At 55.3% G+C, this 22790-nt stretch overlaps 1 protein-coding gene across 5 annotated transcripts in view; it reads right to left on the reverse strand.

Annotated features, from left to right (window-relative positions):
* Window positions 1-22790, reverse strand: part of CACNA1G (calcium voltage-gated channel subunit alpha1 G) — a 66648-nt gene that overhangs the window by 13290 nt on the left and 30568 nt on the right. For 2 of the 5 annotated variants that reach the window (XM_049772843.1, XM_049772817.1), the window contains exons 10-27: window positions 22468-22619; window positions 21520-21705; window positions 21304-21418; window positions 21063-21218; window positions 18579-18647; window positions 17113-17197; window positions 16836-17029; window positions 15676-16107; window positions 14597-14697; window positions 13243-13366; window positions 11951-12019; window positions 11677-11861; window positions 11056-11182; window positions 9393-9518; window positions 8437-8526; window positions 6454-6646; window positions 5043-5096; window positions 243-394 (exon numbers count right to left, since the gene is read on the reverse strand). In XM_049772843.1, the coding sequence (XP_049628800.1) occupies window positions 243-394; window positions 5043-5096; window positions 6454-6646; window positions 8437-8526; window positions 9393-9518; window positions 11056-11182; window positions 11677-11861; window positions 11951-12019; window positions 13243-13366; window positions 14597-14697; window positions 15676-16107; window positions 16836-17029; window positions 17113-17197; window positions 18579-18647; window positions 21063-21218; window positions 21304-21418; window positions 21520-21705; window positions 22468-22619 (2610 nt within the window). Of the gene's footprint in view, window positions 1-242; window positions 395-5042; window positions 5097-6432; window positions 6647-8436; window positions 8527-9392; window positions 9519-11055; window positions 11183-11676; window positions 11862-11950; window positions 12020-13242; window positions 13367-14596; window positions 14698-15675; window positions 16108-16835; window positions 17030-17112; window positions 17198-18578; window positions 18648-21062; window positions 21219-21303; window positions 21419-21519; window positions 21706-22467; window positions 22620-22790 lie in introns of all 5 variants that reach the window. The other 3 variants (XM_049772832.1, XM_049772825.1, XM_049772837.1) reach the window with 3 other exon arrangements.

Here is a 22790-nt window from a genome sequence, read left to right on the forward strand (position 1 = left end):
TGTCCCCAAAACAAATAAAACAAACATCACTTCACTTCCTTAGCTGTTAAGATTTTCGTCCAGCAAACTAAACTATCTGAGCTTCAGTGCCTTTATCTGTGAAAACAAGCTAACACCCTCTGCTAAGGGTTGCTATAAAGGGTACAAGAAGACCTGCCTCCTCTCCTTCATCTCTCTCCCCAGACTAGAGCTTGGTGAGTCCTCCCACCCTCCCTCCCTCCCTCTGCAGACCCAGGCCCTACCTGGGGCTGCTGGTAGTGCTCCATGGCCATAGTGACCACATTCAGCCCGATGACCCCCGTGATGAAGAGGTCCAGATAGTGGCTGGTGCACAGGTGGTGGACGAGGAGCCGGAAGCGGGAGTAGTCTGAGTAGTAGGGTTTGCACTGGGCTTCTGGGGAGGGCGGGGGAGGAAAAGGGAGCCACGATGGGGCCCCGGTTCCCCACGCCCCCTCCACCCACTGTCCCTCACAGCCGCCGCCAGCCTCCAATGCCAGAGCTCAGGCATCCCAGGGTCGGTCTGCATCCCCGCCCTCTACAAAGGCCCTTCAGGCTGGGGGGGGGGGGCTCTCGCGTCTCCCCTCGAAGCATGTGTTCTACTGACTACCATGGCGCAGGGGGGGCCCAGACATGCAGAGCTCCCATCCACATTAGATACCAGGTGAGCCCCCTCTCAAGGCAGCCTCCACAATGCAGCAGCCCCGCCTAAAGCCATCAGCAGGGCCAGATCAATATGATGAGAAACAACCAAACAACAGCCTTATCAATGGTGAGGCCAAGGCGCTAGCTCCTTCCCCAGCTCCATCCCTTGAGGGGTGCTGAGATTACACAGAGCTGGGATTTGCAGATAAAAGCAGAGCTGGGAAATTGTACATCTTGGCTGGCTGCACTGACCCTTCACAGAGGGCCTGGGGGTGCGGGGGCAGGGCCCAGGCCTCCAGCACCCTCTGGTGGTGGTGGGGGAGGCCAGAAGCTCTGCTCCACCCCAAACTCATCTGGGAAGGCCAATCCTCTGAAGGACTCACCCAGTTTCTAATGAGGCGATGCCCAGCCTGCCCCTGGGTGCCAGGGCAGCCCTGGACAGCCGGCTGGGCTAGAAGTACTGTCTGGGATCTGTCAGAGGCACATTTCTCTTACAATTAACCGACCACCAAGTTATAAAAATCCTGGTGCCAGCAGGTTGGCCTGAGAGGCAGGAGATTGTGGGGAGCCCTCCTCCAGGTGCTGAGGAAAGACTGGGCTCAGTTAGGAATAGGTGGCATCAGGAGGAAGCCGGCATACAGGTTCCCCCACTCTGGGGCGGGAGTCCTGGGGAGCCTCAGGTCCCAGACAGCCCTTCCCCCTCTGGATTGAGGGTGGATACCAACAGCAAGAGTTACGGCCTCAGACCGGACGCTAGGGGTAGATGGCTCAGAGACAGCAGACAGAAGCTTGGGGCCCAGGCCAGCTCAGGGCTCACATCCTGTTCCATGCAGAGGCCTCCTGAGCACAGAGGGACACTGAGGCAAGGAGTGGCCTGGGTGGAAGGAAGAAGAGCACCTGAGAGCTTCATATTTGCCACTCGCAGTGCCACTCTCCAGTGCTGGCCGTGAGGTATGGATGACCAGGAGGCACAAAATGTGCACAGGACAGCAGAGGGGTGCACTAGGCCATCTTTGTGCTTTCAGAGAGGGGCCAGCCAGCTTTGTTTGCAGGGGCAGCTCTCTGACCCTCAGAGAGGGGGTAGTGGCTGGGGAGACAGGTGGTCCCCAGGGTCATCCACACCACATGGCAGAAGCGGGCTCTTGCTTCCTTCCTCAGTACCCACGAGAACCAGAGGGCGCTAGTCGCCCGCCCGGCATTGCTGGAGCAGCTGACTCTGTCTCTGCATTAATCTCCATGAGCGCCTGCTCCCATTATGCTAGAATATGAATGGAGAATTAACTAAAATGTTTGACTACAATTAGGTTAGAGAAAGCGGCTCCTCATTAGCCCCATTATTAGTCGAGACAATGCAGAGGAGAGGTTGGGTGGGTCCCTCTCCCCCTCTCTTTCCCACATTGGACTGCAGGGAGCTGCAGCTGCCCCCTTCTGCCTGCCGACTTGGCAGAGGAGTTGGATGGGTGCTCAGGACTGGCTCCAAGCAGCCCACAGGGAAGATGGGGGCAGAAGGGTAGACGGCCAGCATCTGCTGAGTCTGGGGGCGCAGGCCCCTATGGGGTGTGTGAATTCCCCTCCAGACCTGCAGGGACTCAGGCTGCCAGAGACGGCCTATGAGAGTGCAGACCCCTTCGATCACTGTTTTGTGCACAGAGGAAGACAAGGGAGTCACCCACACACAGTGAGGCAGAGGCGAGCAAGGACCCCCCTCCCAGCCCAGGTGGGCTGCCACTGCAGGCTTTGGGGTCTGGGCTGGGAAGGGGCTCTCAAAGACGTGCCCAAGGCCCTTGCTATTGGATTCCAGAGAAGCCTCCACCCCCTGCCACCCCAGACCCTAGCTTTCAAGGGAGCACAGAGCCCTGGGCAGGCCCAAGGCACACTCCATTCTAGCATGGTGCTCCTGTCCCGAATCCTGTGTCGTGCTCCCACCTCCTGCTTCTGCCCCCTGCTCCTGTCCCGCTCCGTCCTGCACCATTCTCTTGTCCCCTACTCCTGTTTGTGTAGGACAGTTTGAAGAAGAGCACCCCTGAATTACTAGGCCCCAGACAGGGCAGGAGCAGAGAACCAGGAGGTGCAAGGCTGAGAATGAGAGTGATAAGCAGGGGGGGGGGATTTAGGGAGAGGGGGTTAGTGGGATCCTGAGAGCCAGGCACAACAAGGGTAAGGGGTCTGTAAAGAAGAGGGGCTGAGAATAAGCAGGGTCACCCCCAGGGCACAGGCCACACCTGCTCTGCTAGGGCCAGGCCTGGGTCCCTGGGGGAGGTGGGGAAGTAGGGGGAGAGAACTACAGGAGACACAAGGGAGCAGAGCAGTGCCAGAGGCCGAGTGGCCACTTAGGATGATGGCACCATGACATTCTTGGCTTCAGACTTTCCCTGGGGTCTGGCTGCCCCCATCCTCCTGTGGGAGCAGCCCAGAGTTTCGTGGTTGCCAGCACCAGCTGGGAGGTGAGAGCCTGGCCTTGACCCAGTGCCCCAGACTAGCTCCATCACTGGGTAGGGCTGCAGGACTGCCTGGAGCTGCAGGGGCTCAGCCACCCCCATCCCTCCATATTCACCAGATGAGAGTTTAGGGGCTGGTGCAGAATTAGGCTTTAAATAAACTCTGGGACAAGTCTTGAGCAATGTAAAGTTGAAGTACGCTTGCCCAGGCTCTGACATCAGCTCTGTGACAAGGGCTGGGGGGTGGTCAGAGCTCTGCATGGGTTCTTTGTGCCCCAATACCAGATAGAAAGGGGAAGTGTATAGTGAGCCAGCAGGAGTAGGGATGACCAGCCTGGGGCACCTGGTAGAGAGGCCCAGACTTGAGCACTGAAGAATATATCAGAGGGAGTAGTTGGGGGGTTGTGAGGGGCTGATCCTTGGCAGGGGAGCCTTGGTAGGCAAGCCCCGTGGTGGGTGCTTAAGGGTGAGAGGAAGTGGGGATATTCAGTGTATAGCCCAGTGGGGCCCCATCACTGAGAAGCCACATGGCCTCCCTCTCCTCCTTTCACTCGAACACAAAAGTCCTCAGCAGAGATGTGGAACACTATACATCGAGACACAAGTCCTGGTACCCAAGAGATAGGGGTCTCGGCATGCCAGCATCATGGAGAATCAACACATCCATCTACTCAAGCCTTGGAATGACCTACCATATGGCAGCTCTGGGGGCCCCCTGGGGTGGCGGGGTCCCAGAAGTGTGAGGAAAATATGGCCTCAGGCCAGATAGAGAAGATAGTCCTATGAGATTCCCTATTTTTATTTTCAATGTTTCTTAAAGCTTCGAATAAATCTTCCATGCCTGTGTGAAGGCCTCAAGGACCAGTGGCTGAACAGCCTTTCTCTGCCACCGTTTAGAGTGAGAGACCTTCTGGCTCCCAAGCTCTAGAGAGTAATAAAAGGGGCCTTCAACATGCAAAAAAATGCCAAGTCAAGTTGTAGCTTAAGTGGTTTTTTGTTTTGTTTTGGTTTGGTTTTTGGGTCACACCCGGCAATGCTCAGGGTTTTTACTCTTGGCTCTACACTCAGAAATTGCTCCTGGCAGGCTCGGGGGACCATATGGGATGCTGGGATTCGAACCACCGACCTTCTGCATGAAAGGCAAATGCCCGACCTCCATGCTATTTCTCCGGCCGCAGCTTAAGTGTTTTTCACGTTGGGTCAGTCTATTTTAACAGTGGGGTCTGTGGATGGAGCTGACCCCTGAGGCCCAGGAAACAGTGGGGAGCTGCGGGTGACACCCCAGGAGGGGCCTCATGGCACACACACCATGATCCGGATACTGTGCTGGAACATGGAACAATCCCTCACCCTCCTGGGACCAGGTAGAACAAACAGGACCGAAGGCCCTTCCCAAGACAGTTCTAGAAGAGGAGGAGACCCCCTCACTCAAGATCCTGGGCTGTGGAAGAATAGCACGTGGCTTCCCAGGCCCTGACCCTTGTTCCTGCTGTGTGTAGCCATGATATGGCCACCGGCCGATTAATGAGACTGTTCAATTATTCATCGGTACATTTTTAAAACAAACCCTCTCCCTCTCTGCTCCACTCCTCCTGCTAGCCGGGATCAAAGTCTCCCTCAGACCAGAGAGAGGAGATTTGCAGCTCTAATAAGCGGCTGGTGCGGGTGCACCAACGTGGAGGGAACAGAGTGGGGAGGGGTAGCAGGGATTGGGGTGCTTGGCCTCTGGAGCCTGGGAAGAGAAGGACAGTACTCAGAGAAATGTCAGGAGGAGGTGAGCTAGGGCCCCCACTTCCCATCCAGTGGAGTACAGAGTCCAGTACCCTGAGATCTGGACCCCTGCACCCAGAGGGGACATGAACCCGGAGCAAAGAGGACACCCCTGACATAAGAGGTGGGCCTGGGGGCAGGGCCTGCTGCCCCCCCGGGCCACCCTGGACCCCACACCCCCAGACGCAGTACCTGGCGCCGCACTGGCTGAGCTGCCGGAAGTAATTACATCGTCCAGCATTAGATCTAAAAGAACGAAACACGACACAGGTCACCGGCGGACCAGATGGGCTGGGCAGGGCCCCTCACAGCTCGCTCCCCTTCAGCCTCTGCTGGGGCACCCTGAGTGGCCAAGGCTGGCTCTATACCTCCAGCCCCAGATTTGAGGGCACAGGAGACATGAGGATAAGGGATGGGGAGCTGAGGGCGGGAAGTCAGAGATAACAGGAAGGGGCAACCTGTTCTTGAGCAGCCCTCAGATGGCCATGGACTCCAAAGAGGAGCTAGCTGGCTAGGGGAGATGGGGAACAAGTGTCTCCAGCCTGCCCGGAGGGAGGCAGAGGGAGCTGGGAGTACAGGTGAGGGTACCGATAGCCTAGAGCAGTAGCCTGGCTTGTGGTCACTGAGAAAGCACAATTGGGCCACTGCACCCCAATGCTGTCTGGAAGGCAAAGTTTCCATCCTGAAGCCACCCCAGGACCCAACCCTCCTTATCCACACCCCACTCCCTCCCCCCTTTCTCTGGGCACCAGGAGCCCCTCACAGCTGGCAGGGAACAAGACCGAAATGGAGGCAGGGCTCCCCTCAACCCCTGGGAGGTACTCACATTTCACAAATCCCGGGGGACGGAGCAGAGTGTGCAAGAGGAAGGAGAGAGGAGGGGAGCCCACAGCCCGCACTGACACATACAGAGGCTTTGAGGAACCCACACAGTAACATGGTGGAGACAGAGCAGAGAGGAATGGGCATGCCTGAGCCCCAGGAAAATGGGAGCTGGTGCATACAACCCTGGGGTGCCTGGTCCTGCCCTCATAGGCCAGAGAGACCCAGTGACCTCACACCTTTACTGAACCAGGGGAGATTTTTTTTTTTTTGACAGCTTGACTCCTCCAAAGCATAGGAAGCCAGTGGCTTCACTGGAGATAGAAGGGTGCGCCTGGGCTTCTCTGTCTGCAGAGGCCGACTCAGCAGCTACTGATACCAGGCTGGCTCACAATCCTGGTGCAAGCAAGGCTGGCACTGGGACCCAACCCCTCCCAGCATGTCCCTGGCATCGGCGTGGGCAACAGAGCAGGTGTCTCAACCCATGGGGCTCCTCTGAGAGTTGAGCTGGGAGAGGTCAGGCATAGCCCTGACTGGGTACCATCCAAGGGCCATGACGCTGAGAGCGGGGAGCCCCACAGGGTGGGGGACTGAGCTGGTCTGCTTCATGCAGGCTCAGACGGCTGGCATGCTCTTGGGGGGAAGGAGGTGAGGAAGGGGGAGCATCTTCTCCCTGCCCCCCCTGTCCCAGCCCCTGGCCCCCTTCTGTCGCAAGGCCAAGTTCAAGCAGGACTCAGAGAGATGTGGAAAGACTACCGACCAGCCATCTGCTTCTCCTTACTCCTTCTCTTTTTCTCCAGTCTCCGCAGCCGCTTCTCCTCTCGCCGTCGCGCCTCCTCCTCTTCTTGGTGCTGCCGGCACTTGTGGAAGTTCTCCACCACCACACCCACGAACATGTTCAGGACGAAGAAGGCCACGATGAGCAGGAAGGAGATGAAGTACAGCAGCATCCAGGGGTTGTGGTTCATGATGGGCTGGTAGGAAAAAGATGGGACAGGGGGTGGTGCCATCAGCCTGGGGGTGGCATGAGCCCTGGGGGCCACCCCCTCACAGGCTGGCTCCCGGAAGATGGGAGCCCACTCATCTCCGAGTCCCAGCAGGGGATGAGGGGATGACGTGGGCTTGGTGGCAGGCAGCAGGGAGGGCTGGCTGGAGTCGACAGTAAAGTAGAACAGGGATGCTTTGTTCTTGCTTTCCCATTGGGAAGTGCTCAGGACTCAGTGCTCAGGGTTTGCCAGTGGAAGGCAAGTTCAATGTTCTTAGGGTTTCTCCTCATGCTTGGAAGCATACTTGGTCCAGGGCTAAAACCCAGATTTCTTGAATGCAAAGCATATGTCCTAATCCTTTGAGCCATATCTCTGGTCTGAAATTAGTCGATTTTATTTTTCTCTTTTCATTTATCTTTGTTTTTGGAACTTCGGGGGTTATACCCAATGGTGCTCAAGAAAACTCTTGCTTCTGCTCAGGGATGACTCCCAGTGATGTTTGGAGGATCATGTGGTACCAGGGAACAGACTGGGGTCAGCTACAAACAAGGTAAGCACCTTTATCCCTGTCTTTTTCTTTGGACCCAGTTTCAATTCTTCTCTTTTTATGGGGGGGGGTGGCACATCTGGCAGTGCTCAGGCATTACTTTTGGCTCTGCACTCAGAAATTACTCCTGGCATGGAGGCTAGAGAGATAGCACAGCAGTAAGGTTTTTGCCTTGCATGTGACCGACCCAGGACGAACCGGGTTCGATCCCTGTTATTCCATATGGTCCCCTAAGCCTACTAGGAGTGGTTTCTGAGTGCAGAGCCAGGAGTAACTCCTGAATGCTGCCAGGTATGGCCTAGAAACCAAAAAAATAAGGAAATTACTTCTGGCAAGCTCAGGGATCCATATAGGATGCCAGAGAAAAAACCTGGGTTGGTCTTTGAAAAGCAAATGCCCTCCCCACTGTGCTATCACTTTGGTCTCCCCAATATCAAATTTAATTGATCACTTAGGGAGGGTTGGAACCATACCCAGCAGTTCTCCTGGTTTTGTGATTGGGGTTACTCTTGGAAGATTTTGAGCACAAATTTAGAGTTAGGGCTAACATTGAGTTAGTCAAATGCAAGGCAAATACGTTCACACCTCATGCCCCTAATTAATTTGTTTTTTTTTTTGTTTTTTTTGTTTTTTTGGCTTAGCCCCTCTAATTAATTTTACTTTTCTTTTTTTGGGGGGGTCACACCCGTTTGATGCTCAGGGGTTACTCCTGGCTAAGTGCTCAGAAATTGCCCCTGGCTTGGGTGGACCATATGGGACCATATGGGACAGTCAGGGATAGAACCACGGACCTTCCTTGGCTAGCACTTGCAAGGCTACCTTATCTCTAGCGCCACCTCACCGGCCCCTTAATTTTACTTTTCTAAGCCTTTCTTTCCCAGTGCCATAGGCTGGACAGTGTAGGACTTTTGACTTGATGATGTATAAACTTTGGGCCCTCTGGTGCCGGGAGCCACTTAGCAGTGTTCAGACTAACTTAGCCCATTTTCAAAGGTCACTAATTAAAAGTAAATAAATAAAAGAGCTCTTTTAAACCTATTGCAAGCCAGTAAAACACACCCTGAGGTATGCCTCCAGAGGCTCCTGATTGAGTCTCTCAGCAAGAAGACACCTCTAGGATGGCATTGGGCCACCTGTCAGTGCCATTCTATCTGTCCCTCTTTGTCAGTACCATCCTGTCATGTTCGTAGAGCCCAAACAGCATGTCCTGAGCCCAAAGACAGGTCCCCACCTGCTGATCCACGCCCACGGCATCCAGGCCGTCGTACATGATGTCCACCCAGCCATCTTTGGAGGCGAGCACGAACAGTGACATCAGGGCCTGGGAGAGGTGAAGAAACCCTGTGACTTCCAGGACATATGCTGACCACACCCCACCCTCTGCCACCTACTGGAGTCAAACTCCAGGTTCCAAGAGAGCAGCTGCTCCCAGAATGGTAGGAAGTCCCAGAACCTCTGACCTCAGCCTGGTAGAGCAAGGGACCCTTGAGCTCCTTTCATCCAGAAATTCATACCCCAGAGAGTTTTGGAAAACAAAGTGGCAAAACTGAGCAGCCTTGATTTTTTTTTTTGTTTTGTTTTTGGGCCACACCCAGTGACGCTCAGGAGTTACTCCTGGCTATGCGCTCAGAAGTCGCTCCTGGCTTGGGGGACCATATGGGAAACCGGGGGATCGAACCGCTGTCCATCCAAGGCTAGCGCAGGCAAGGCAGGCACCTTACCTCTAGCGCCACCGCCCGGCCCCATCAGCCTTGATTTTCTAGAATTCTTTTTTGTTTAGTTTGAAGCCACACCCAGCTATGCTACTACTGACTACTACTACTGACTGCACACTCAGGAATCACTCCTGGTGGTGCTCAGGAGACCATAAAGATGCTAGAGATCAAGCCCAGATTGGCCACATGCAAGGCAAGTACCCTACCCGCTGTATTATCTTTCTGACTCTATAACTTGCTTTTCTCTATTTTATTTCTGTAGATGTGGAGTGAGGAAAGCATTATCCTGCCAGCAATCCATACCTGCCACCTTGTTAAGCTTTTATTCCCCCTTCTTACCTCCCCCATGGCCTTCCAGGACACACAGGACAACCCTACACGGGCTGAGTACACATGACCAGTGTACCGCTTGCCCTGTGTGCATCATTCAACCTGGACATGCTCCCATCCCTGTTTTAGAGTCCGGGCTCACCTGGCCGAGGTTGTCAAAATTGTACTTGTGCCGGACCCACCGGTAACTGGCCTCAGCACAGTCAGACTTGTTGGTGATATTCCTGGTGTCCTCGCCCTGGCACACGAAGAACTTCCCTTTGAAGAGCTGAGCATGCATGTCCGGAGATGGAGCAAAATGAGCCATGGCCACAGCCAGCTTCCTGGCCTTACTGCCCCACATCTACCCCAGGGCCCGAGACCTCTGACAACACCAAGGGATGCCTAGTCAATATACAAGGAATCTTTGAACTCTGGCAGCAGAGGCCCTAGAGCAAGTAGAAAGGGAGAAGGCTGGGTGGGGGTGTCCTTCCAGGAGGGTCACCTGAAAAGGTGCTATAAATGTAAATGCTCCAGCACACTTCTGACCCCTTTTGGGGATAAAGGTATGGAGCTAGGTCTGATCAAAGAATAGAAAAGCTGAAGCTGAGGCTCAGGGAAGTAATTCACTCTGTAAGTTGGGGAATGAGTAATGGCAGAAAGGGGGCAGTAGTGAGGAAAGGAGCAGGAACCAAGGTCTGTGTGTCTGGGTCAGGCTGGGACTATTGTGGGTGAGGAAGAGAGAGAGGATGAGAGGTGAGTTGGGATGTGTCAGAGTAGGGAAGAGGCCTGGGCACCCGCCAGATGCAGCAAACAGCCTTCGCAAATGGGCCCCAGCCTGGTCTCCAGAGCTCAGGAATTCTAGGAAACCAAGAACATCCTTCTCCCCAGGGCAGAAGACACCCCAGGAAGTCAGAGTAGGGGAGAGCCACATAGGAGGCCTTACGTGGCCCCAGCAGCCAGCTGCCTTCCCTCCAGCTGAAAACAGCAGGACTAGGTTGCGGGGGGACTCTGGGAGACAGACTGGAGGGGCTCCCAGCTCCTGGAGGCGCCGGCTGGATCCTGCTTTCTCCCCTCCAAAGCCAAACTCCTTTCCTGGGACAGATGCCAAGTTTCCCCTGCAGCCCCCACTTCCTGCCTCGTCTGGGGTCTGCGCCCGCCTGCCTGCCAGCAGGCCACTAACCTGACCCAGCTGTCTGGGCCCCACTAGCAGGCTGGTCCACAACCCGCCTGTACAGGCAGGGAAGGGGGGTCCCTGAGCACACATGGGCCAAGCAGGCTTGTGCTGGCACAGGGAGTGGGGAGTAGCTGCCTGCTCGTGGCTGTCGTGGCCAGAAGCTTCTGGGAGGCACTGATCCCCCTTGAGATTCTCCTACAGGCTCCCAGTTTCCAGTGAAATGCCTGCAAGGCAGGGTGTGGGGCCTCTGGAGGAGTCCCCTTCCCGTCTCTCCTCTCACTCCTTCTTTACTTCCTCCCTCTCTCCTTTTTTTCCTCCTTTCCTCCTTTTTTTTTCTCCAAAGAGGGATACACCCAGTAATGCTCAAAGATTACTTCTGGCTCTGCACTTAGGAATCACTTCTAGTAATGCTTGGGGGACTATATGGGATACTGAGGATGGAACCTGGTTTGGATGCATGCAAGACCAGTGGCTTACTCTTTGGACTATCTCTTTGGCTCCCCTTCTTTCTTTCCTTCTTCCCTCCCTCCCTTCCTTCCTACTTCCATGCCAGCAGCAATCAGGCTTTAGCCCAGAGACCAAGTGGAAGGCCGTATCCCTGCTTCCACTGAGATCTACTCCCTCTACCCACACCCCAACACACACTAACCTGCACCCCCAGGATGCCAAAGATGATGAAAAAGGCACAGCAGATGACCACGATGTTCCCGATGGGCTTGAGTGAGGACATGAGTGTCTCTACCACCAGCTTCAGCCCCTGAGCCCGGCTTATCACCCTGAGGCAAAAGGCAGCAGGGTGAGCGGCACTTGCCTGGCTCCACCACCCTCTTTTTTTTGTTTGTTTTTGGGCCACACCCGGCGGTGCTCAGGGGTTACTCCTGGCTGTCTGCTCAGAAATAGCTCCTGGCAGGCACGGGGGACCATATGGGACACCGGAATTTGAACCAACCACCTTTGGTCCTGGATCAGCTGCTTGCAAGGCAAACGCTGTTGTGGTATCTCTCCGGCCCCCCCCCCACCCTCTTAGAACTTGTCTACACAGGTGCCACCTGCCTCCCTCAGGCTCAACTCATTGATTCCCTCAGCCTTCTTGACACAGAGCAGCACTCCCCTACCCGTAGGAACTCCCCAACCTTGTCCCATGGCCTGCCCAAGGGAGCTGGCAGACCAATCATGTGGGGCCCTTATCTGTAGCAGGAGAGACAGTAGGGACTTGCCCTGTGATGGAGTCTAGGTGGGTGGTCAAGAAGGGGCTGGGCAGGGGGCCCACCTGAGCGGGCGCAGGGTCCGCAGCAGCCGCAGCACCCGCAGCATGCCCAGGATCTTGGTGCCGCTGTCGGAGACGGTGGACACCAGGATGTCGATGACGGAAATGAGCACCAGTAGCCCGTCCAGCACATTCCAGCTGCTGCGCAGGTACGCCTGCTCTCCAAAGCACCAGCCCAGCGCCACCACCTGGGGATGCCCGTGTGACCACCTCAGTGGAAGCCTTGGGGCACCCCCAGCCCACCCCTACTTGCCAGCCACCTGCCACCTCCCTTCACCTTCACTGTCATCTCAGCCAGGAAAACTGCTGTGAAGATATAGTTGGAGAGGGTGAGGAAGATGCGCTCCTGCAAGAGAGAGCAGACCACGCTGTCCACTGCTCCCTCCTGGGCCAGGGCTGAGTTCCACTGGCACTGCTCTCTCTGCCTGCGAGCACACATGTGAATGCACACACACACGCACATGCACACCATGGGAACACATGGGCACACACTGACATGGACACAAGGTACGCACACGTGGTACACACAAGCACATGCATGCATACAAGCACAGGCACATGTGCATGGGAGGCATGCACACACAGTGCCAAACCTCCAACTCACTCTATTCCCCACCATGTTCCCCATAGAACATCCGCACCCCAAGAGGAGCATATCCCAGTTTCTACTGGGATGACCTGCCTATCCCCACAACCCCACTCTCCTCTGGGTCCCGGAACTGAACTGCAGGGCCACCAGAGTCCTGGGAGCACTGCATCCCTGATGAACTGGACAAAAAGGCAGGACTTAGTCCCCCAGATGTGTGCCCTGAAGGTGTACGGGCTGATTTCCACTCAGAGACTCAGACCAAGGAAGGGTGTGTGTGTGTATGCTTGTACTTCAACCCTGGTAGGGCTCTGGGGATTCCCAGTGCTGTGCTTCTTCCCACCCAGTAAATCCATCCATTCCTCAGCCCTCCCTCTTTGCCTGCCCTAATGGGAAACAGAAGCCCCGGCAGTGCTGAGAAGGGAACAATGAGGCTTAAGGAGCGTGGGGCTACCTCCAGCCAAGGAGGCCACCCAGTCCGTGGGGTCACCCTTCCCTTCCTGATCCCATTGTTGTCAGCTTGTTGGGGGTAAAGAGCTGACTAAGAAAGTCACCCCAGGAACCTGTGTGACTGGGTGGGCGTGATTTGGACAGGTTAGGCCCTGGGAATGGGTCCAGACTCTCAGGCTGCCAGCATCTTCTCCTGAGTAAGCCCAGGAAAACCTGCTTGTTGGGGACTTGATCAGCCCCAGAGTGCAGCTTCCCTTCTGGAGGTGGCAGACACAAGGTAGGGACTGTTTTGTCCCTGCAGAGACGAGGTGACAGGCAAATCCCAGATTCATCTCAATAAGGAGCTGGGCACACTTCCTACCTGGAGTATCCCAGATAGGGAACAGAAGCAGGAAGTGGTACTCCTGCTAGGACAGGGAGACTTAGGGAGACCCCTTCTTTCCCACGGGTCTCTGGAAAGCTCCATGCACACTGCCAGGCCAAGTCCCTCACAGACCCATGACCCAAGGGAACCTCAGCACTACTGCACTCACAGCACTGTGGGGGTCGATCTTGGGGCGCTCCATGGCAATGGTGATGCAATTGAGGAAGATGATTACGAGAACCACATGGTCAAACATCTTGTGGGTGATGATCCGGTGACACAGGAGACGGAACCTGCTCAGGGGTACCCACTATTATCCAAATCATTCCAGATCTACCCATTCACCTATCAGATCCCATCAGAACCCAGTGATAAAAAAAAAAAAAAAAACACCCAGTGATAGCAAATTCTCTTAGCCAACAATCACATCGAGATCACATCCCGATTCTTTTATTTTTTATTATTTTTTTATTTTGGGGGCCACACCTGGCAGTGCTCAGGGCTTACTCCTGGCTCTGTGATCAGAAATCACTACTGGCAGGCTTGGGGGACCCATATGGGATGCCGGAAATTGAACCCGAATTCATCCTGGGTCAGCGTGCGTGCAAGACAGATGCCCTACTGCTGTACTATCACTCTGGCCCGATTCCTTTTTTGTGGGGAGGGAGGGTCACAGCTGGCTGCGCAGCTGGGGATTGTGTTGGGGTTGGCCCCAGGCAAGACAAGTGCCTTAACACCTGCACGATCTCTATCTCTCTGACATTTCGTCCAGATACTCTTATTCAGGGGTCCTCAAACTTTTTAAACAGGGGGCCAGTTCACTGTCCTTCAGACTGTTGGAGGGCCGGATTATAGTAAAAACAAAAATTATGAACAAATTTCTATGCACACTGCATATATCTTATTTAGAAGTGAAGGAACAAAATGGGAATAAATACAATATGTGGCCCGCGGGCCGTAGTTTGAGGACCATTGCTCTTATTCATCCATGCTATCCAGATTGTCCATCCTTTCCCCCCTCCAGATTCTTTCTTTTTTCTTATCTACTCATCAGATATGGGCTAAAGAACATAAAAACAGGACCAGAGACAGTACAGTGGGTAGAGCATTTGCCTTACATCCTGCCAAACCGGGTAAGATCCCCAGAATCTCCAGCATCTTCCCCCACCTCCCTCAACCCTAGCACCGCCAGGATTCATTCCTGATCCCAGAGCCAATGGATGCAGCTTGATTTTTGGGCTACACCTGGCTACACCTGGGCGCTCCGGGGTTATTACTTCAGGCTCTGTGATTAGAAATCACTCCTGGCAGGCTTGGGGGACCATATGGGATGCCAAGAATTGACCCCAGATTCAAATGAAACCTTAGCATTCCTGGGTATGGCCCCCAAACAAAGCAAAACAAAAACAGAAAAACAGGCCAGACATAAAGGCAGAATAGGATCTCATGTGGAGATGCACACCCACCCACAGGGTCTCCCCCAGTATCCCCAGGCTGGTGTCAGAGGGTCAGTCAGAGCTCACTTGGACTGTGGGGGGAAGACGTAGGCCGACCATGAGTCGCGTTCACGGCAGCAGGCAGGGAGCCGAGCCCGGATCCATGCTCGCATCCGTTCTCCTTTGCTCTGTAGGAGAATCACAAGGTATGAGCAGGGCCAAATCCCAGTCCCTTCCCTGCAGCCCCCAGTCCTCCCTCCTCACATAATCCTGCCTAGCTCATAGCTCAACCCAAGCTCCTTCTCTTCCTTCCTTTAGTCTTCAAACTAGCTCCCCACTCCCTGAAGCCCCCTTGTTCTCCTGGGGTACCCTCATTTCCTCCCCTCCCCATCTGGACCTCCAGCCAGGACCTCCCACCCCCCACTGCTCTCCTTCCCTCCTGCTGTGCTCGGAAGCTGCATCTATTATCAGACACTGTCCCCATCACAGCTGTCAGTACACAATCACACCTGGACACCTGGGACAAGAGCCCCTGTTCTCCCACCACACCTCCACCCTGGGGATAAAAGGGGAGGGGTGGAGACAGTGGAGGAGGGGAAGACAGGAAGGGTGTGAAGTCTCATGAGTCTCTTGATGAGGTGCAGACAAAAGGGGGACAGGGAAGCCATCCATCGGCTTCTGGGATGAGTGATGGGTCTTTCTGAGTCACAGGGGAGGCCATGAAACATTCATGCACATCTGCCCGAAACCATTCCTGGCACCACAGGCCACAGGGCTGTGGCTTGGGGGACGGAAGAAGATTTAAGGCTTGACAGGGTGGGCAGAGGGAAAAGAAGGGGGTGCTCGGAGTTCAGCTGTCGGGCCAGCTTTACCCCTTTGAGGTCTCCTGGATAGGATGGTAATTCTTGGAATGTTATCAAACTGGCAGAGGTGGTCCAGTCCTGTGCCTGCTGGGCCACATCACAACCCCTTTTCTGGGGAGTTTACACCCAGCAATGCTCAAGGTTTACTCCTGGGAACACTCCTGGCAATGTTTTGGGTACCATATGGGGCGCCAGGGATCAAGCCTGGGGTTGGCTGTATGTGAGGTAAATGCCCTACCCACTATACTATCTCTCTGGGCCCACTTCCTCTTGCTCAAGGTCAGGAGTATGAAGGGGTCTCACCAAGTTGCCTTCATCATCTCCATCGTCCCCATCCAGTGGAGGGTCGTCGGGCCGCAGTGCATGGGGCTGGCGCCCAGGGGCCGACTTGCCATTGCAGTCGTGATGCTCAGAGGCAGAGCTGCGGCCTACAGCTGTGTGGGGAAGCCCAGGCACCTGTAGCGTGTCCGGCAGCTCAAAGGAGCTCTTGGCCTCCCGCTCCAGGGAGCTCCCAGGACGCCGGTCACTGCCCACTGGGCTGGCCCGCTCCTCTTCCGAGCTCTCCTCCTCGTCCTGGCTCTCCCGGCCCTCCCCTGACAGCAGCGACCGCCGCTCCCCACTAGGGCTCCTGCGCTTCAGGCTGGGAGCCCGGCCAAGGCTGTTGCGGCTGGATCGACGACTGGTCCAGCTACTGGCGGCGCTCCAGGGGCTGTGTGGGGAACTGCGGGCGCTTGGCTGTGGGGGAGCAGAGGGGAATGGCTCAGCCAGGATGGACCTCCCTGGTCCTGTAACCTCCTCATGTGCACCCCCATAAGATGTGAGTCTCCCTGGCATCCCATCAGATGAAGAGACATGAGTAGCTCTGTCTCAGACGCACTGGTCCATTCAGAGCCTGGCTCATGTCAAGCAGCTGTGTGACCTCGGACAAGTTATTAAACCTCTCTTTGGCTCAGTCTCCTGATCCCTAAAACAACTAAACACCCCCCCCCATCCATTCGAGCAACATGCTCTAACAGTGGTGACTCCCCATCCCCTGACAACGCTGTTATGTCATCCCATTGTTGTGCCATTTCCCACAAACCCCACCAGCGGTCCTGGACTTGGGCCCTCCTGTACAACAGAGGTAACCTCATGGGCTGTTGAGAAGATTAAATGCCTTAAGCACATATATATGACTAGCATCTAAAGGTGCCTGGCAGACTCAGTATCTGGACAAGGCATCCTCAAAAGAAGTTATTAAAGGGGAGCTGGGAGGGTAAGTCTTACCCTAGCCATGCCACTAAGGAGTGAATCAGAACCCCACGCTCTTTCCTCCTAGGCCAGAGACCTTCCAGCTGCTTGCACTGCCCAGGCTGACTCCTTGGGACTGGTTCAGGGTTACTTAGGGCTACCCTAGGGGTCCACCTCCTTCCTTCTCTTTCCCCTTCAACTCCTTTCACCCCCCACAGAGGGACACCCCCTACCGGTGACTTCATCTCGTGGGCCGCCCCGGGCTCTGCTGACCCGCTGCTGCTGGTGCGGCGGGAGCTGGACCCCACAGGCTCAGCCAGGCCTGTGCTGGAGCTTTTGGGCAAGGACATGGGTGTGGCTGCAGTGTGGATGATGAGCGGGGGCAGCAGGCTGGTCCGCAGCTCTGGGTGTTCTCCCAGGGACACCACTGCAGGTGGACAAGAGAGCAGCCCTGAGTCCACTCACAGATGGCTGAGAGCTGGGAATCGCACCTCCAGGACCAATACTCACAGGCCAAGTGCTTCTTTCTATCACCATCACCCTCCAGGCTGGGGGAGAAGAAATCAGGTTCCGACTCAGACTTGTTGGCATCTCCCTGGAGTGAGGGAGCAAGGAGCCGTGAGGGAACCTGGCCAGGCAGTGGCCGATGGGCAGACCAGACCTTATGTCCATACATCACATAGAGGCCACAGCAACCACAACACAAGGCATGCATGGACAGTCAGACGCCCCAGGTGGGGCTCCCCAGGGCCCCCAACACTTGGCCTTCCATGTCCACACCTCAATGACTGTGACCAAACCCGAAACTCTCCTTCTCCCCGCTAACACCAGCCTGGTTGGGACCAGCTTCAAGAGTGGCTTAAAGGGAGTGGGGACAAGTTGGGCAGGTGGCATAAGAGGAAGGACACAGGGCCTGGGGTGAAGTTCATGCCCTCTGCTCTTCCTGCAGGCTGTCCCCCTGAGCTTCATACTCAAGGACCCCAGAAAGAAAGCTGAGAGGCCCCAGGACAAGTCATGCCCTTCCCCCATCTCTTTGCTATTTTTCCCTTGTCCCCAAGGCTCCACTCTCCCTGGCCCCGTTTGTCCCTCTCTCCTGGTCTCTGGGACACTTTTTTTTTCCTTCCTTCTTAGCAGGTCAGTAGGCTCCCCGGTAATTACACACTTCTCCTTAAGAAGTTATTAAGAAATACTTGATTGCTACTTTTGATAAGGACATAAATATTGCGTAATTGGCATCTCAGGGGATCATTTTCATTAACTCAGTTTACATCCCTAACGAGGCCTTTCATTATCAAGTGGGATCTCCAGGGGGCTGCTCGGGACATGCAGCACCATGTGGTCCCATTGGAATACAGCTTTGCCCCGAATTCTGATATCAGGGCCGGAAATGGCAGAGTACAGGCTTGGAGTGGGGGGCTGGGGGAGGCACGTGCCCCAAACACCAGTTCTACCTTTGTACATTAGGAAGATTTAAACTTCTGGTCCATTTTGACAAGAGACACCTTCTGTCCCATCCCCACCTCCACCCCCAACCTCCAGAGACTTGACCTGAGCGAGGACAGTATATGGGGTCTCCAACAGGGAGAGGGTGAGGGGAGCAAGAAAGGAGGGGCCAGCCTGCACCCACAGACGGAGGCAGCTGAGGCCCAGAGGAAGATTCAGGCTCTTTCAGGACCCAGACTTTGGTGCCCACACCCAGGACACACACCTGCACACACAGGATTCTAAGTCCCTTCCTGCTCCCACAGGGCCATCTGCCAGCAACGGGAATGGGCCCTGCATGGGATGGTGGGGGTCAGAGGTCAGAGGACCTGTGTTTCTCCTGGGGGGAAGGGACTTAAAATCGAAGCCAACCTCACGACACCAATGACCACTACAGCGACCACAGGGGCACAGGGGCCGAGCTTGAGCACGAGCACAGAGACACGGAGGCAGAGTGGGGGACCCCGGGGCATGCCAGCCCGAGGAGTACCTACCCCCTGGGAGTCGACAGGCAGCTGAATACAGCTCAACTGTCCACTCGCATCTTCCCGTTTGCTGATTTCCTACAGGGAGAGGGGGAGGCAGGGCGCGGGTGCTGGTCAGGGGCACCATCAGCCATGTCGCAAGAGGATGAAGAAAAGGCGGGGTGCAGGCTAGATAGCATGAAACAAGGGGGGGACGGGAGCCAGAGCAAGGGCACAGGAGGGCCTTCCAGAATTCAACCACAGGCCTTCAGGCCAGAATGAATCTGAAAGGGGAGCAGAGTCACAAAGATGAGGACCCGTGGCAGGAACAGATGGAGGCCCCCAACATCCTTGGAAACGCTTTCCATGGAGGTGATGGTAGGCCCCACGGATCTGCCTTCGATGGGGATGGGATGTAACAAGAAACACCAAGATAGCGGCTGTGATGTTGTTTCCTATCAATTAATGGCCTCATGCCGGGCCTGTTGCCTGTTCATTTAATTATGTGTGGGAATGACAGATACAAAGGGATCCAGGCTGCTGCCCCCTGAAGTGGAGAAATCAACATCCCAGCAGGGCTTATCCTGGGTGGACTCTCCCTCCTTTCTCATACTAGGGTGGTCCGACCAGTGGGGGCTATCCTCCAGGTCTCCCTGTTGATAGAGCCCTCAACACACTGTTGGGGTGTCCACTGGTCACACTGAGGGGTGCAGCTTCTTGAGTGAAGCAAGCCATCAGCGAAGCCAATCAGCCTCCCCACACCAATTATGGACACCTGCTTAGCCACAGCAACTTCCCCCTAAAAGTTCACACAGGAAGCAGTAGGTGTGTAGACCCTGACCTGGGCAGATAGATAGAGGACAACACCCCCCAGAAGGGTCCTGAAATCCTGGCTCTGTCCCACCCTCAGGGAGCCCCTCTTTTCATTGGCACTTGCACTCATTGCACTCAGCAGGCCAGGCAGTCACAGCCCCCCAATGGGGCCAGAGTGACCAGGCCAAGCTGCTCTCTGCGGCGCCCACACGCAGAATTGCTGCTGCCTAGCAACCAGGCATAACCAGGTGTTTGCGGAAATGGCGCAGTGGCTGGGAGGGCAGGGCAGGGCAGGAGAATTGGCCAGGAAAGCTTTACATTTCTCTCCAAAGGGATTTTCAGAGGGAATCTTTGCCCTTAGGAGCTGTAGAAAGGGCCCTTCTCACAAATGAGTGGATTATTCTTTCTATCCCCTCTCTCTGATTCATTTCACTCAGCATAATACTTTCCATATTCATGTACTGGTGAAAGATGTACATTGTATGACAAAAATTCAATCATGAACAACTTTGTAACTATGTAAAAAGAAAAAAAAACGGTATTATGAACAACCTTGTAACCATGGTGTTATGGTGTTTAAATAAAGTAATTATAAAATTTAAAAAAGCACATAAAAATGGGCCCTTCTAGGTCCAGCTTTTCCTCCTCCTCTTCCTCCAGTCCCAGAGCAGAAACTAAGAAGACCCCATGTGAAACTATGGGAACCCCTAAATTCAGGACTCAGGGGACCCCCCAATAAGCATCCTGTCCCAAGGAGTGCACCCATGTCTCTTCCTCTCCACCTGAGGCCCAGCCATCTCCAGAAGACGGACCCCCAGAAACTGCCCTCAAGGCCCCCATAGGGAAGAGATGGTGCAGTTCCTGGATCCTGAAGAGCAGGATCAGTCAGTCCATGCTGTGTAGGACAGAGGCACCCGCACCCCAGCCTGGCCCAGCCGGCCCACGGGGAACAGCCTTTTCTTGCTAGGCTGGGAAAGAGTCAGAAAATAGAATTTTGTTTTTCCACCGTGTGCCGGGTATTTATAGCCCAGGCCTCAGCGGGAGTTTTCATCCGGGTCACCGGGAGAGAATTGGACCAGGGGCTTCTTCGAGGCTAACCTGGAGTCTTTCTGGGTTGGGTCAACCTGTGCTGGGCTTGGTATGGTTGTGCTGAAGGGGATGTATGGGGAGTAGGGCAGGACCAAGAGAGTGGAAGAAGTGTGGTCCTTCGGACAGAGGCCACACCCTGGCCCTGCCAGAGCAGAATCGATGTAAGTCAATATTAATTGATGATGCTGTCTATGACGAAGGTGATGGAGTCGGCTGGAAATAGGACGCTCATCTCTGCCATGCTACAGTTAATTGGGCTCATTTCTCACCCTGGGCAGCTCAGCCCTGCTTGGGTCCTCAATGTGGCACCTTCCTCAGCTCAGTCCAAGCTCAGATCCCCACCCTCCGTTCACACACACAATGTCCCCACCTCTGGGCTTAGATGGGTCCTTCTGCCTTTCCCCAAGACCAACATCTGGGGAAGGGATTAAGATACTTCATAGAAGTGGGGGGCCCTGCTAGCTTCCTGTCTCTCATGTGCTGTAGATTTCCTCTCCATCCTTAAACCCCTAAGCATCATCTGAGGAGCATTTTCCAGGGACCACCACAGCATCCACCCCAGCAGGGCAGTGGATTCCTCCTGGCAGAGGCGCAATGAGGGCAGGAGGTTACCTCTGCCTGGAAACCCTCCACCAGGATGGCAACCAGTAGATTGAAGAGGACGTAGTTGCCGAAGGTCATGAGGGCAATGAAGTAGAGGGCAGCCCAGGACGACGTGGAGGCCATGCCATTGTAGAGCACTTTGTTCCAGTCCTCCTGGGTCAGGATCTGCGAGCAGAAGGCAGTGGTCAGGGCCTTTCTCAGAACGACCCTGTCCCATACCCCTCCCCCCATTGTGCCGGCTGCATTGCACCTGAAAGACGGTGACGATGGCCCAGAGAAGGGAGTCAAAGTTCTTGCGATCAGGCAGCGTATCCCCGTCGCGCTCAGACGCAAATTTGCAGCCGAAGAGATGCATGCCCAGGATGCTGGGAACATAGGAGGCCGCAGAAAGGGGGTGTCAGAGCCTAGCACCCCTGCCCTGTGTGTAGATGGCTGTGCATGGGTCCTTCTCCCACCCCACCCTCACCTGAAGATGAAGATGAAGAGCATGAGCAGCATGCAGAAGGTGGCCACATTGTCCATGGTCTTCATGAGCACCACGAGCTGCCGCTGCAGCGCCGGCAGGAAGCGTACCAGCTTCAGCACCCGCATCAGGCGGAAGGTCCGCAGCACCGACAGGCCGCCCCCCTGCTGGCCCACGATCTCCCACACACTGCAGGGGATGGGCAGAAGCCTGAGCTGAGCCCACAGCGCACACACGTCCCACCTCATGCCTCTCCCTTGGAGAGGCCTGGGCTGGCAGCAACATAGGGCAAACGGGAGGCAGGGGCCCTGACAGGCTATGGGGCCTGCAGGCAGGAGCCTGGGAGATGGCCAGAGTCCAGGTGTCCATTCCAGCTCTCTCCAGCTTTCCCCTCCCCCACTGCCAGGCTGGAGATCACCTCCTGGCAGAAGACCGCCCTCTCCCATAATCCAGCCAAGGCAACAGCATCGAGTTATGGAATATTTGCTTTGTTCTCTTCTAATAAAATTGAAAGCCAACTCTAAAAAAGCAATAAAGCCATTCTCCTGGCCCCAGGCCGGGGGAGGTGGATGGGATGAAGCACTTCCCCAAGGTCTTGGAAACCCTGAAGCAAGGTGCAGGGGTCAGAGATGGTTTCCAAGCACTTTGTAAGCAGGGACAGCTGGTTGGATCTCATACCTGGTCTCCAAAGCCAGGTCCCCGGTCCTCATCTCAAGCCCACATGGGGCTGAGGACAAGAGGCAGGCTGAGGAGAATGCAGAAGGGCCTGGCCAGAGGAAACTGAAGGCAGGCTCAGTGTGAGTGACATGGGGTAGAGTGGGGTATGGGCTGGGGATGAGGTTACACAGAGCACCCCCAACCCACCCTGGCCTAATTCTGACCCTCTATGGCAGAAGAATTAGCTGCATAGCCTGGCCCCAGGCACTGGACAGATGAGAGGAGAGGTTGTACCTGATGACAACGATGACGCCATCAAAGATGTTGTAGGGATTCTTGATGTAGCCAAAGGGACCGTACACGAGCAGCTTCAGCAGCATCTCCAGGGCAAAGAGGCTGGTGAAGACGATGTTGCTAATTTCCAGGGCATTGGTGAGCTCCTCGGGCTAGAGGGCAGGGGGATGCGAAACAGGCTTTTTGTCCCTGCACCCTTCATGCTGGTTCCCAACATATAGCCTTGAGGATAGATGCAGGCTCCTGGTGAGGGAGGATGCATCCACACAGGTATGCAGTGAAATGCACTCAGGACAGCCACTCAAGACCTTTCAGGACAGTCC

Source organism: Suncus etruscus, chromosome 1 (assembly GCF_024139225.1).
Source record: "Suncus etruscus isolate mSunEtr1 chromosome 1, mSunEtr1.pri.cur, whole genome shotgun sequence".
Lineage (NCBI taxonomy): Eukaryota > Metazoa > Chordata > Mammalia > Eulipotyphla > Soricidae > Suncus > Suncus etruscus.